We start from the raw sequence: 14602 nt of genomic DNA on the forward strand, positions 1-14602 counted from the left end.
AGCCTCACTGGTGATCCCTGAAAACTGGGCACTGAGCTGAGGGGACGCAGAAGTGGCCCGTTGTGTGTGTGGGGTGCGGGGGAGCGGGGGTGGCCTCTGGGGCAGCCTGGCTCTGTGTGAATCCCCGCACTGCCCAGTCCAAGCTGTGTCATCTTGGGAGAGACACTCAGCCTCTCTGGGCCTGTTGCCCAGAGTCAGATGGGGTGAGGACACGTGCCAGGGCAGGGGCGGCTCCAGGACCTGACATATGGGCAGCGCTCAGAACAGCACCTGACACGCGGCCCCTGATGTGAGAACTTGGTGAAGAAACCCTGGTTCCAACACTTCCTGTCGGCGTTACTCTGGGCAAGTTGCTGACCCCCCGAACCCCAGTCTTCTTGCCTGGGACTGGAGTCGTTGCAGAATGAAAATGAGACCAGCCATATAAAGCAGCAGGAACAGAGAGGATAAAAAAAAAAAAAAACACAGGTTTTCTTCCATCATCTAGAATATAGGACTTGAAATCACTACTTCCGTTCCCCGTCACCCTCCAAATTCTACTCCAGAGGCCAGAATTCCGAGTTTCATTCTTCTTCTTTCTGTAATCACTAAGATACAAAAAAAAAAAAAAAAGTTAAATATGCTCGCCATCCTGTTGCTCGTAATGGGCGCCGGAGCCGGGATGGATGCGGAGCTGGAGGCGGGACGGGGCTGGCGGGAGGTCTGCGTCCTCAGCGCCCGCTGTCCTGCTCCAGGCCCTACCAAGGCAACCCGACGTTCGACCCCGAGTTCATCCGCTCCAAGTCCACGGCCGCCGCGGGCCTGTGCTCCTGGTGCATCAACATCGTCCGCTTCTACGAGGTCTACTGCGACGTGGCCCCCAAGAGGCAGGCCCTGGAGGAGGCCAACGCGGAGCTGGCCGAGGCGCAGGAGAAGCTCTCCCGCATCAAAAACAAGATCGCTGTGAGTGCCGTCTGCGGGCACGGCTGGTCCGTGTCTCCGTTGGAGAGGGGTGGGCACCGCCCCCGCCATGAATTCTGGAGCAGCGCAGGAGCACGCAGGCCGATGTGGGGACCTGATCACCCCCGAGGCTGCCGGCCTCGGCCGTGGTCCCGGCCCTCCCGGGGCTCGGCTGCTCCCACTCCCGGGAGGGGAGCTGGGGACACCCAGCGTTGCCCGCTTTCAGGGCCCGTCTGTCTTGTTCCTTCAGGAACTCAACGCCAACCTGAGCAACCTGACGTCAGCATTTGAAAAAGCGACAGCCGAGAAAATCAAGTGTCAGCAGGAGGCTGACGCCACCAATAGTGTGATCTCGCTGGCTAACAGGTGCCTTACTCCCTCCTAGGGACCCCTCCTGCCCTCAGACGCCGCCCCCCGAAAGGGATGGGCCCACAGAATGGCCTTTTGGGGGGGGAGGGGGGCTATGCCCCAGGTGGAGGCAGCAAGGGCCCCAGCCCCCACTTTGTGATACACAAAGTGATAAGATAAACCCCGGGAGACCCCCAGGCTGCGTGCCTGGCCTCCCGTGGGATGTGGACTGACCTCTACCAAGGTGAAGTGGTCTTTGGTCCCTGGGAAGGAGGGCTGCTCGGAGGATGCTTAAGCCGGACCTCAGGCTAATCGAGCACAAACCTGTCAACACTCTCAGACTCCTGGCGTGCCGTTTAGGGTCAGGTACCAGCCCTCGAGCCGGCGGCCTGAGCAGCCTGAGGCGCACCCTGGAGTCCCCACTCCACACAGGGCCAGGTGGCCGCCTCCGGACTTCCCGCTGCCCCACGCGCGTGCTCAGTGGCGTCCTGGCAGCAGCACGTGGGTGATGTGGTCAAACAGCGTCAGCGTCCACATGACGTCGGCACCGTGGGGAAGGGAAACTCGGCGTTCCCAACCGCCTCCAGAAAGCATTAGTTTTGCTTCCCTCAAGCGTTTATTCCCCAAAACTTCCCCCAGAGCATGTTTTTTCCTGAACCGCCGAGCAGAGTAAGGATTTGAAACCGGAAGGTCCCTGGCGTGTTACAGGCGGAGGCGCGCCTTTCCCGGTCCTCCGGTCCATCCTCTCTCCCACCCGACACGCGTGCTTCTCTTTCGCCCACTGACCCCTGTCCCCATCTCAGGCTGGTAGGAGGACTAGCGTCAGAAAACACCCGCTGGGCCGAGTCGGTGGAGAACTTCAGAAGCCAGGGGGTCACGCTGTGTGGGGACGTCCTGCTGATTTCCGCCTTCGTCTCCTACGTGGGCTACTTCACCAAGAAATATCGAAATGAGCTAATGGAGAGGTTTTGGATCCCTTACATACATCAGTTAAAGGTAGGGGTCCTGTCGCATCCATCACTCGGGACCTTTGGGGAGGTCCCCGGCAGGGCAGCCCCAGCCAGGTGGCACCTTCGCTCCTGCGATGCAGGCTCCAGCCACTGAGGATGTAGACGGTGGCCCTGTGAGGCCGATGCCGACATCCCTTCTGGCCGGGTTCCAAGCTGCTCCTCAGGGCGATGCGAATGGCTGTCTTCCCCCACGCAGCCCGGCGGCCCACGTGTTCGGAGAGCCGCTTTCCGCTGAGCGCTGAGTAAGGCCACATCGCCCCCTCGGCAGGTCCCCATCCCGATCACAGAAGGTCTGGATCCCTTGAGCCTGCTGACCGACGACGCAGACGTGGCCACTTGGAACAACCAGGGGCTCCCCAGCGACCGCATGTCCACAGAGAATGCCACCATCCTGTGCAACACGGAGCGCTGGCCCCTCTTCGTGGACGCCCAGCTGCAGGGCATCAAGTGGATCAAAAACAAATATGGCAGCGAGCTGAAGGCCATCCGCCTGGGACAGAAGAGGTGCTGGGCCGTGGCGGGTGGGGTGGGGTAGGGGCTCCAGAGGTGGCGGCCAGCCGGCCGGGCCACGGTGCTGGGAAGTCCACCTGGGGCCTTTCATACTCGCTAAATGGATGGATGGGTGTTTGAAAACAAACGCTGACCCACGTGTGGATTCTTTTAGTACTTGGCCCTGGGCAGCAGCGCTGGCAGTAAAGAATTAAGCTCAGGACTCCTCTCTCCCCCGTTACCTGCGGCTCCTGCTGGGGGACAGCACTGGCCTCGGCTCCTGCCTGCGATGGTCCTGCCTGGTCATTTGCCAGCCGGGAGGCTGCGGGCGGTCATCTTCCCATCTCTCATCGTCGCAGATGAAAAGCAATGGCCGTGACACAGCTGCACTGGGAGCCTTCCCAGGGTGCTGGGCAGTGAGAGGAGACGCAGCTGTGGAACGTTTGGCTCAATAGCCATGAAGCGCCTCCACGTTCACCTCCCCTCCTGTCAGCCTGGGGGTGGTTTACGCAGAAGGCCTGAGCGCCTCGGGAAGGAGGCGTTTGGGAGAGGAATGAGCTGTTGGCCCCTCGGCCACCCTTCTCGGTCGCCTCTGGGGCAAGCACTTGCACCGTCACCGGGCCCCAGGGCGTTCACGGCCCCTGTGCTGTGCCCACAGCTACCTGGATGTCATCGAGCAGGCCATCTCAGAAGGGCACACCTTGCTCATCGAGAACATTGGCGAGACCGTGGACCCGGTTCTGGACCCTCTGCTGGGCAGGAACACAATCAAAAAGGGAAAGTGAGTGGCAGCGTCCACCTCCGCGGGTTCACCCACGTGATCGTCCTCAGTGCTGAGGTCTGGCCTCGGACTGAGAGAAAGGGCGGGGCATTTCCTTTCCTGAGAGGAAGCAGGGGCTTCAGCAAAATGCGCAAAGGGACCCCCAGCTCCCAGGGGAGAGACTCGCAGCTCCCAGGGGAGAGACTGGCAACTGTGGGGCTACACCAACAGTGTATTAGCGACTGCCTGCAGATCGCGATCCTTAATGGTCATCTTTTTTTTCTATTTCCATGCATTTTGCAAATCTTGAGTCTATTTCTTTCTATTCAGGTGAGATTCACATAACATAATATTAACCAAAAGTGACCAATTCAGTGGCGTCTAGGACACTGGTGCCTGGCTTCTTTCACTGAGTATCTTTTCCCGGTTCATCTGAGCTGTAGCAAGTATCCATACTTCATTCTTTCTTGTGGCTGAATAATATTCCATTGTGTGGACCTGCCACATTTTGTTTACCCGTTCACTTGTTGATGCATTGAGCTTGTATTACTTTTTTTTTTTTTTTGGCTGCACCATGTGGCTTATGGGATTTTAGTTCCCCGACCAGGGATCGAATAACCCGGGCCCTTGGCAGTGAGAGTACGGAGTCCTAACCACTGGACCACCAGGGAATTCCCTGTATTGCTCTTCTAATATAAACATTTAAATCAACTTTAAAAATGTAAAGGTCGGAGTTGATCTGAGCCACCTATAAATGCAGGGGTGCAGGCAGAAGCCCAGAACAGAGGTGACATAAATGTGCTGATGTCCTAGACTCGGAGAAGGGCCTGGCGTGAGTAGTGATATCCAGGGCTGAAGTTAGAGGCCCCCCAAAATGTGAGCTCGGCCAGAAAGGGGAGAGCAGAGTGGGGAGCCGGAGAGAAGCGACCCCCCTAGTGGGTGAGCCGACCCGGGTTCCCACACTGGCGGCTCATCAGATTCACCTAGGGAGCTCCAGGGATGTCCTGGTGTTCTGAATTGGGGTGTCAACATCTTTCTGATGTTAATGGCTTTGGGGTGGAGCCCAGGCCAGAGTGTTTCTGCAGAGGCTTCCAGATGAATAAGATGTGCAGCCAGAGTCAAGTAAATGCCCCTAAAAAAATCAGAACAAACCGGCCAGAGAGAGAGCAGGTGCATTTTCTAGAAGGGCCGGTCACAGCCCAGAGAGGGATGGGTTTTTTTGTTTTTTTGGTTTTTTCCAAGTTGCAGATTATTTATTAATCAGTGTAAACCCCAGCACAATATGCCAACATGATTTCGTGCATTTAGAGGGGAAATACTTCCCGGTTAAGTGGAAAATTGTGCCGATGGCTTCTGGAAGACCTTTATTCTAAGCAGCTTTATAGTGAAACATTTCGTTGAGAAGTCTGGACCTTCCTCCCAGGCTGGCGGGAAAGGCAGTCTGTCTGTGCTGCCATCCCTTGGTCACCGGGGGCTCTCCTAACCCCTCCCTCCGCCGACCGCCAGGTTCATTAAGATCGGCGACAAAGAGGTGGAGTTCCACCCCAACTTCCGCTTGATCCTGCACACCAAGTACTTCAACCCCCACTACAAGCCCGAGATGCAGGCCCAGTGCACCCTGATCAACTTCCTGGTCACCAGGGACGGGCTCGAGGACCAGCTCTTGGCCGCCGTGGTGGCCAAAGAGCGCCCGGATCTGGAGCAGCTGAAGGTATGTCGAGACAGGAGGAGCAGGGCAGGCAGCTCAGAGACAGCAGGGGGCAGGTCACCGTGACCAAGCGGCTTTGAAGGTGCCCTGCTAGTCACACTGAGTGTGTTTGGTATGACAGAATGAGTCACTCCTCCTCCCCGGCTGCCTCCCAAATCTAATTCTAAATCAAGTGATGGCTTCAGTGAAAGAACAGGAGTCACAGCGGTGCCCGGGCTGCCCTAAAGCACCGAACTCCTGCCCCACGAGAATGTCTCTGCTGCCGGCCCCTGTGTACCAGGCCCTTCCTTGGTTGGCTGAGCCATACACGTGGGCTCACAGGGGTCCCGGGCCCCACTCATGTCCCATGGTCCCCACGTCCTTGCTGCACAGCTGCCCATGACAAGCAGCTGCAAGGCCCCCCTACCCTGCTTGGGGGCCTCCACTCCGGCCCCTTTCTTCCAGGCTTGCCGTGTTCCTCCCGTTCTGAGTCCCGGGGCCTTGGCCCTGAGCCCCCCGAGCCCCCCGACCCCCCAGCTGGGGGACCAGGCCGTGCCAGTGACTGATTTCCCTTCCCGGGTCTCTGCCCCTCCTGCAGGCGAACCTCACCAAGTCTCAGAATGAATTTAAGATTGTTCTGAAAGAGCTGGAAGATTCTCTGCTGGCCCGTCTGTCGGCCGCATCGGGGAACTTTCTGGGAGACACAGCCTTAGTTGAGAATCTGGAGACCACCAAACACATGGCCAGCGAGATTGAGGAAAAGGTAAAAGACCATCTTGGGGGCTACCGCCTCGCACCCCCAGCCGGAGCACACAGGGGGCATGGGAGCTGGGCGGATGGTCACTGAGAAGAGAAGCCGTAGCCACATGGGGGCCCCTGGGGGCCCGGGGCAGGGTCAAGGGGCATGGATGCCCGCCAGGCACATCTTCATCCATTCCTCTGTAGATGGACATTTACGTTATTTCCATGCCTTGGCTACCGTGAATAGTGCTGCCACGAACATAGGGGTGCATGTATCTTTCTGAATTACAGTTTTGCCTGGATATATGCCCAGGAGTGGGGTTGCTGAATTAGACGGTAGTTCTATTTTTAGTTTTCTGAGGAACCTCCATACTGTTCTCCATAGTGGCTGCAACCACCAACTTACATTCCCACCAACAGTGTAGGAGGGTTGCCTTTTCTCCACGCCCTCTCCAGCATTTGTTATTTGTAGACTTTTTAATGAAGGCCATTCTGACTGGTATGAGGTGATATCTCACTGTGGTTTTGATTTGCATTTCTCTAATTATTAGTGATGTTGAGCAGCTTTTCATGTGCCTGTTGGCCATCTGTCTTTCTTCTTTGGAGAAATGTCTACATAGGTCTTCTGCCCATTTTTTGATTGTTTGCTTTGAGGTGCAAGAGGCAAAAATCACAGAAGTTAAAATCAACGAGGCGAGAGAGAACTATCGGCCAGCTGCGGAGAGGGCGTCCCTGCTGTACTTCATCCTGAACGACCTCAACAAGATCAACCCCATCTACCAGTTCTCGCTCAAGGTGCGGCTGCGTCTGGGGCCACTGGGGCCCAGGCTGCAGGTGGGCTTGGGGGGCGGGAGCCGGGGCACCAGGCCTGACCAGCACCAGCACCCGCGTCCGAGCAGTGCCCAGAGCCCGCATGGGCAGCAGGGAGCAGCCTCGCAGCCCACCAGCAAAAGCCTCCTGCATTCGGTGACCGCCCCCGCCCCCCCAACAACCAGGCCTTCAACGTGGTGTTCGAGAAGGCCATCCAGAAGACCGCCCCCGCCGACGAGGTCAAACAGCGCGTGATCAACCTGACGGACGAGATCACCTACTCTGTGTACATGTACACGGCCCGCGGGCTCTTCGAGCGAGACAAACTCATCTTCCTCGCACAGCTGGCATTTCAGGTAACATCTGGCCTCGATGCCCCATGTGTGGTCCTTGGACCGGCAGCACCGGAGCCCCGTGGGGTGAGCTGGGGAGCGGGGGGAGAGTGGGGGTGGGGGGCGTGTTGGAAATGCAAATTCTCAGGCTCCGGCTCAGACCCAGTGGATCCAAACCTGCATTTTTAACAATATGCGGAACACACCTGGGTTCTTGAGTTGGTACCAGGGAAGGTGTCCCAATGGGAGCCACTGAAGGGGAGGTCAGTTAAAGAGAGACGTCATTCTAGTCCCTTGAAGTCATGCCGAGCCGACAGTCCCGCCTTAGCGGTTAGCCCGCTGTGGATGGGAAAGAAAGGTACTAACGAGTAAACATCCCCCCTGTTTTTACAGACCTGCTGAAATATTTAAAGATTTTGGTTCCACTAAATTGATAAACAGCCTCTCCGCCACTTTGTTTGCACCATGTTATAAGTGTTGCTGGGAACACGGATTTCATAGCTAGCTTGAGCATCAGTGTCAACCCAGCTTTCCATCCAAACTCCAACTTGGAATTAGGGGTCCAGGTTAAGGAGGTTTCTTTTCCATGTGAATCTCTGAGTAACGGGTTCACTGTTTCTCTCCCTGCTAAGAGGGCGTCAAGGTAAGTTTCCTTGATGCTCCCCCTTATTTTCCAGAGTAGAATGTATTCTTTTCAGGCCCAAAGAACTTTTTATTTTACTAAGATAAAAAAAAACAGACCCTGACTCAGGGGAAACTCTCTGTGGAGTCTGGGAAAGCAGCCGTGTGAGCTCCTGACTGGGGAGGTTACAGTGACCACGGCCCCGGCTCCCCTGCCGTCCATCTGAGATGAAGGGGCTGGGCCAGTTGCCCAACGAGCCACTTCTGTGACCAAGACAGGGCCTGCTAGAAGCCCAGAGAGGTTGTGCGCACAAGTGGCAAGGTGACTTCGAATGTGACCAGAAAACGTATATACCCAAAAGAATTGAAAACATGTATTCAAACAAATACATGCATATAAACATTCATGGCAGCATTATTCACAACAGCCAAAAGGCAGAAACAACGCAAATGTCCAACGACAGACTATTGGGTAAACAAGATGTGGTCTCTCCGTACACTGGCCCATTATTTGTCCATAAAAAGAATGAAGCACTGACACACGCTACAACACGGATGAACCTTGAAAACACGCTCAGATGCAAAAGGCCTCGTGTTGTATGATTCCATTTACTGGAAATGTCCAGAACAGGCAAATCTGTAGAGACAGAGAGTAGACTGATGATTGCCTGAGGGTGGGACTACTGAAGGGTAGGGGCTTTGCCTCTGGGGTGATGAAAAAGCTCTGCACCTGGACAGCGGTGATGGTTGTACAACAGTGTGAATGCACTAAATGCCACTGGATTTTAGACTGTAATAGGGTTAAAATGGTACATTTTTATGCTGTGTGTATTGTACCGCAATTTAAAAACAAACAAGGTGCTGACCAAGCTTTGGGCTGACCCCAAAGGGGCAGGACAGTGCTTCCCCTGCAGGCAAGGGGTGTGAGCCCCTGTTGCAGGACAACATCTAAGCGAGCCCCACGGCCCCTCAGGTCTTGTCCATGAAGAAGGAGCTGAACCCGGTGGAGCTGGATTTCCTTCTGCGGTTCCCGTTCAAGGCCGGGGTCGTGTCACCCGTGGACTTCCTGCAGCATCATGGATGGGGCGGCATCAAGGTTGGCCTTCAGACTTGAACACTGTGTTCTCTCCCCACCTCGCGGCCTCTCCTGCTCGCCCTGGACATGTCTACAAGGTGCTCCCGGCCGTAACATTCAGTAGAACGTGGAGGCCTCAGAGGTGGGACCAGGCACTGCTGGGCTGCCTGCCAGCTCACGGGGATTTTGCTGTCCTACTGCAACGCAGCAACTTCACCATCACGTCCCTGCAGGCGGCAAGCTGAGCCGCGATGGGCCCCAGGGTGTGTCCAGGGGTCGCCCCTCCGCCACTTCCCCTCACTTCCAGGAAAATGCAAAGTGTCAAGGCTACTCCTCAGAATCCTGGGGCCCTCACTGTGTCAGTTCAGACAGCCCAGAGGAAGGCGGCCCCCTGGGATGAGCAGGGCCCCTGTTCCAGAGCCCCCGAGAAGCAGCCAGGAGTCATATCCCCGATCAGATTCCTCCCTCGTCCCAGCCATTCATCCCCAGCCGCTCATGGTTTGAGCGACAGGCCCCAGGGTCATGCTTTTCCCTGAGCCCACGGGGAAGGCGCCCACCGGGACGGGGGAGAGCTGAAAGGCCGTCTGCCCCCAGGCCCTCTCGGAGATGGATGAGTTCAAGAACCTGGATAGCGACATCGAGGGATCCGCCAAGCGGTGGAAGAAGCTCGTGGAGTCGGAAGCCCCCGAAAAGGAGATCTTCCCCAAGGAGTGGAAGAACAAAACAGCGCTGCAGAAGCTGTGCATGGTGAGGTGCATGCGGCCCGACCGCATGACCTACGCTGTCAAGTGAGTGCCCCCATCCCCACCCCACCCCCGCCCCAGCCTGGGCCTGGGCCTGGGCCTCAGGGCTGGGGAGTGGGAGCCTCGGCCACATAGTGGACGGGATCCCATCCCACCCACCAATTCCCATTCTGAGTTCTCGTAGCTCTGGGGTCTCCGAAGGTGGCCAACAGGAACCCCCGCCTCCCCTGACCCTGGGTGAGGAGAGGCGCCCCGAGATAAGTGACGGGAAGATAAAACTCCCCGGGTTGGCCACCAAGATTTTAAAAAAGCCTGGGCGCGCTGCCAGTGCAGGGGACACGGGTTCCAGCCCTGGTCTGGGAAGGTCCCACATGCCGCAGAGCAACTAAGCCCATGCGCCACAACTCCTGAGCCTGCGCTCTAGAGCCTGCGAGCCACAACTACTGAGCCTGCGAGCCACAACTACTGAGCCCGCATGCCGCAACTACTGAAGCCCGCGCACCTAGAGCCCGTGCACCGCAACAAGAGAAGCCACCACAATGAGAAGCCCGCGCACCACAACGTAGAGTAGCCCCCGCTCACCACAACTAGAGAAAGCCCGCATGCAGCAACGAAGACCCAATGCAGCCAAAAATAAATAAATAAATAAATTTATTTAAAAAAAAAAAAAAAGCCTGGGGGCTAATGACCTCTGAGGCCATGACCACGCGGGGTCCTTTAAGGGTGCTGTGGGGAGAAAACAGTGGCAGAGCCATCAGCATCCGAGGACTTTCATGGCCTCAGTGGCTGGATTTAAAGTAAATCTTTTATTTTTACGGCTCGTTTGCAAAGAGAACCATCCTGCTTTCGTGAACAATCTCTCCGGACCTGAAACGCCTCCAGGACTGGAAACTTACCATCGGGTTTCAGCTCCCATTCCTTTCACTCCCCAAAGCACAGAAAGACTTCAGGAATATCAACAGCCGTAACATCTGCACGTCCAGCCCGGGCAGGCCATGGCGTCATGGGGGAGGGAGGGAATGAAACAGGCCCCGTTCTCAGAGGGGCGTCTTGGTTTTCCGTTTGTCCTAGTGGCCTGAAAGCCACCAGATTTCCCAAAAGACGCCCACGTCCCTAATAGAATTCCCCTCTGACAAAGCAGAGGCCTGACTCACACCCACTGGTTGTTCACAGATGTGTGTTTCTGTTCTGCTTTGTTTTCCCGGGACTGAAGAGGAAAGGGACCACAAGGGGTTCTGGGTGCAGGAGGGGAGCAGGTGGAGTGAAGCAAGAAATCACGTCACGAGGGAGAGTGGAGCTGGTCTAGGGAGAAAGCAGGAAGGCGTCCCGGGAAGGTCGGACACAGTGTGGGGAAGGCCAAGGCGAAGGGCACTGAGCATCCAGGGGGACACCGCCCGCCTGGCGAGCTGAGCACGTGTGGGTGTCCAGACCCACGGCCCCCAGAGCACTCTTGAGAGTCACCCGAGTCACCACGGCAGAAAACGCATCGGGACCGCGTGGGCGACCGCAAACGCCAGGCGAACCCAAGTCATGCTCTGCGACGGTCGCGAGGAAAGCAGGTTCACCTCCCGAATCCAGGGCAGTGGAGCTCAGGAGCAAGGAAATTCAACTCCAAGTCCACGGCGAATAGTAATAACAGTCGTCAAAAGCGTGGGTGCCAGACGCGCTCAGAGCCTTCCCCCCCCACCCCGGGTTCACTCCGCCCTCCGCCAACCCCTCGAGCCGGGCACCTCCCCTCCTCCGGGTCCACAGGCCCAGGGAGGGTAACTCGCCCATGGTGGGGTGGGGTGCTGGCAACGAGCTCCCCAGAACAGCAGCCTGGGTCTGTAGCACCTGCCACCGTGCAAGCCGCTGGGGGCGGCTCCAGCACCCCTGTGCCCAGGACACAGCGCCAGGAGCAGCGGAGCCCGACCGGAACCAGGCGCCCACTATGCTGCATCATCACTTCAGCCGCAGAGAATGACCATGTGGCCCGGCCACGTCAGGAGCAGCAGGGAGCTCGTGACATTCCTGCCCCAGGCAGGACCTGTACCTTCTAGAATTCCTTCCCGGGCAAGGATACTAGCACTGACATTCCGGGTCAATTCCAAAGGCCAGAATCAAGCACAACCAGGGGCCTTGAGCAGGAGACCCCCAACGGCCTGTGGTCAGCACTGGCTCAGGAGTCTGTACAGAAGCCAGCAAAGGCTAGACTGGGAAGCGAATGACAGGTATCATTCCCACGGGAGTGGGAAGGCCCGCCTGGCACCCGCCCGCAGACTCCCCGTTGACTCAGAGGGAAGCTTCTATGTGAACAGGTCCACCCACGGGTCTCCACGATGCTCAGAGCGCTCAGATTGCCGACTCCTTGGGCATAAGTGCGTCCTCTCCAGGGAGGCTGCCATCGTCCTTCTTTCAAAGACCGCACTGGACATAAGTTTAGCTCCTGTGGTTCATTCAGATACAGTGAGCTCGGCCACCTGTGGTCAAGGGAGAGGGGCAGAGAGCTGAGATCCCAAGGTCACCCTAAGAGGGGCCTCGACTGACCCCAGCCTTATCCGGGTCAAGACAGAGTTTGGGGCTTGGAACAGAGGGGTGCTTATGTAAAGAGAAGTTTGGGTTTTTCCTGTGACTTTCCTGATGATCCGTGTTTTGCAGTCCTTGGAGCTCACCAAAGCGACTCTAATGCACGCGTCCTTCCTCCTCAGAGCCCCCGTCGGGGGAGATCCTCAGGACGCAGAGGCCGATCTAGGTTCTGCGCCTTGTTGCTGCCCTGGTCTGGAGAGCAGATAGGAAGTGTGTGGGAAACAGGAAGTCACTAGAAACTGATCCCTTCCTTGGGAGCGCTGAGGTGTGGTCACCTGGAACGCTTGCGGCCCAGATTCCCTCCCGGTTGACCTTGCACGCCTTTGAAAGTGCAGGTGGCATCAGCTGGCTGAGAGCCTCTCACCCGTCTGTGCACAGGTGGCCGGGAGCGAAGGGTGCCCAGCACGAACACCGCCAAATACCACACACGCTCCCCCCCACCATCCCTGCCTGCAGGAGGCCCCTGTAGAGACCACCTTTCCAGCTAGAGGCCCTTCTCTGCCTAAGAAAGTCCCCCAGAAAAATGGTCCCTCCCCCTTGGGTCTGACCAAGCGTGTCCCCCTCAGGAACTTTGTGGAGGAGAAGATGGGCAGCAAGTTCGTGGAGGGCCGGAGCGTTGAGTTCTCCAAGTCCTACGAGGAGAGCAGCCCCTCCACCCCCATCTTCTTCATCCTCTCCCCGGGCGCTGACCCCCTGAAGGACGTGGAGGCCCTGGGTAAGTGTGGCCGGGTCTGGGGAGAAGCGAGTCCAAACCGCAGAGAGACGGCCCTTCACACCCACTAGCAGGGCAGGTATCAGACACACAGAAATGACAGGGGTCGGGAGGATGTGGAGAGACAGGGGCCTGTGCACTGCTAGTGGGAACGTGAGCAGGTGGTCCCTCCCTAAGTCACACATCGAGTCACCACATGTCCCGGCAATTCCACTCCTGGGGACGTTCCCAACGGAGCCGAGAACAGGTGTCCAAACAAACAGGTCCCCTCACAACGGCCAAAAGGTAGATCCAACCCACACGTCCACCAGCTGATGAATGGCTGATGGCAAAGTGGTAAATTCATAAAAGGGAACGAAGCACTGACACAGGCTACACCATGGACAGAACGAGAAGACACTGTGCCGAAGGCAGGAAGCTAGACACAAAAGGCTCCACCTTATACGATTCCTTGTATCTGAAACGTCCAGAACTGGGGAATCCGTAGAGGCAGAAGGCAGATTAGTGGTTGCCAGGGGCTGGGGCGGGAACAGGATGCAGAATGACTGTTTAATGGGTACAGGGCTTCCTTCTGGGGCGATAAAAATGTCCTGGGACCAGATAAACAGTCGCACGACACTGAATTGTTAAATGTCCCTAAATCGTACACTTTAAGATGGCTTTTAAAGTGGTACATTTGATGTTATGTGTATTTCACCACCATCTTGAAAGGGGGAGGGTGTGGAATTCCCAGCTGTGGATCACAGAAGCTCCATTTTTGTCATTCAGCCGTCCCCATGCTTTTCCTGTTTTCCTTTCCTTTAGGGAAAAAATTGGGATTTACCATAGACAACGGGAAACTCCATAACGTGTCCCTGGGGCAGGGACAAGAGGTGGTGGCGGAGAATGCCCTGGACATGGCTGTGGAGAAGGGACACTGGGTCATTCTGCAGGTACGGGGGTGGGCGGCACCCGTGCCTCTTGGGCGAGGGCTCCCAGCCTCAGCGCCCGTGGGGCTTGGCCTGAAGGCCTGAAAGAAAGCAGGTTATGGGATTCGCGTTCACAAGCGTGGCTGGGAATCCTACAGCCCCTGAAGGAGGGGGCAGGAGGCGCCCACGCCACGCACAGCTCTGCCTGGGTTGGCAGGTGGTATGAGGCATCACCACTGAACGTGTGGATTCTTCAGCAGTGAGAAAGGCATCCCCTCCTCCCCCTTGTTGGCTCGACTGCCCCTCCTCGGTCCTGCAGCCTCTCCAATCACCAACCCCCACCCCCGACCACCGCCAGGGCCCGGCTGGCCCCCCTGCAGGCCCGCCTCGGCTTCCGCAGACCCACGGCATGTCCACAGGGCCTAGCCTGGTCCCATGCGGGGACCTCAGCTTCGAGTCATTTCTTTCTGTTCATTTCCCTTTACAACATGATCGCCCTGACAAGTCCAGTTACCATCTGTCACCAAAGACATTACCTCATATTCCCCACACTGTACATTTCATTCCTGTGACTCTTCTATTTTGTAACTGGAAGTGTGTACCTCTGAATCGCCCTCATCTATTTCTCTCCTCCCCCCACCCCTCTGGCAGCCACCTGTTTGTGCTCTGTATCTGTGACTCTCTGTTTTGCTATGTTTGTTCATCTGTTTTGCTTTTTAGATTCCACGTACAAGTGAAATCATACAGTATTTGTCTTTCTCTGTCTGACTTATTTCACTTAGCATCATATTCTCTAGGTCCGGCCATGTTGTCGCAGGTGGCAAAATTTCATTCTCTTTTATGGCTAGTATTCCATTGTGTA

At 56.7% G+C, this 14602-nt stretch overlaps 2 protein-coding genes across 2 annotated transcripts in view; one reads left to right on the forward strand and one right to left on the reverse strand.

The window, feature by feature from the left end:
• The window catches only part of DNAH17 (dynein axonemal heavy chain 17), a 109588-nt gene that overhangs the window by 82068 nt on the left and 12918 nt on the right, over window positions 1–14602 (forward strand). Inside the window, exons 60-72 of the mRNA XM_007185782.2 lie at window positions 735–942; window positions 1190–1305; window positions 2091–2283; window positions 2566–2801; window positions 3445–3567; window positions 5053–5257; window positions 5832–5996; window positions 6629–6769; window positions 6970–7140; window positions 8711–8833; window positions 9407–9600; window positions 12687–12835; window positions 13637–13764. Of these exons, the coding sequence (XP_007185844.2) occupies window positions 735–942; window positions 1190–1305; window positions 2091–2283; window positions 2566–2801; window positions 3445–3567; window positions 5053–5257; window positions 5832–5996; window positions 6629–6769; window positions 6970–7140; window positions 8711–8833; window positions 9407–9600; window positions 12687–12835; window positions 13637–13764 (2152 nt within the window). The remainder of the gene's footprint in view (window positions 1–734; window positions 943–1189; window positions 1306–2090; window positions 2284–2565; window positions 2802–3444; window positions 3568–5052; window positions 5258–5831; window positions 5997–6628; window positions 6770–6969; window positions 7141–8710; window positions 8834–9406; window positions 9601–12686; window positions 12836–13636; window positions 13765–14602) is intronic.
• Window positions 489–14602, reverse strand: part of PGS1 (phosphatidylglycerophosphate synthase 1) — a 65060-nt gene continuing 50946 nt past the window's right edge. Inside the window, exon 10 of the mRNA XM_057535591.1 lies at window positions 489–587. The gene's annotated coding sequence lies outside the window, so the exon portion shown is untranslated. The remainder of the gene's footprint in view (window positions 588–14602) is intronic.

This window comes from Balaenoptera acutorostrata, chromosome 20 (assembly GCF_949987535.1).
Source record: "Balaenoptera acutorostrata chromosome 20, mBalAcu1.1, whole genome shotgun sequence".
Lineage (NCBI taxonomy): Eukaryota > Metazoa > Chordata > Mammalia > Artiodactyla > Balaenopteridae > Balaenoptera > Balaenoptera acutorostrata.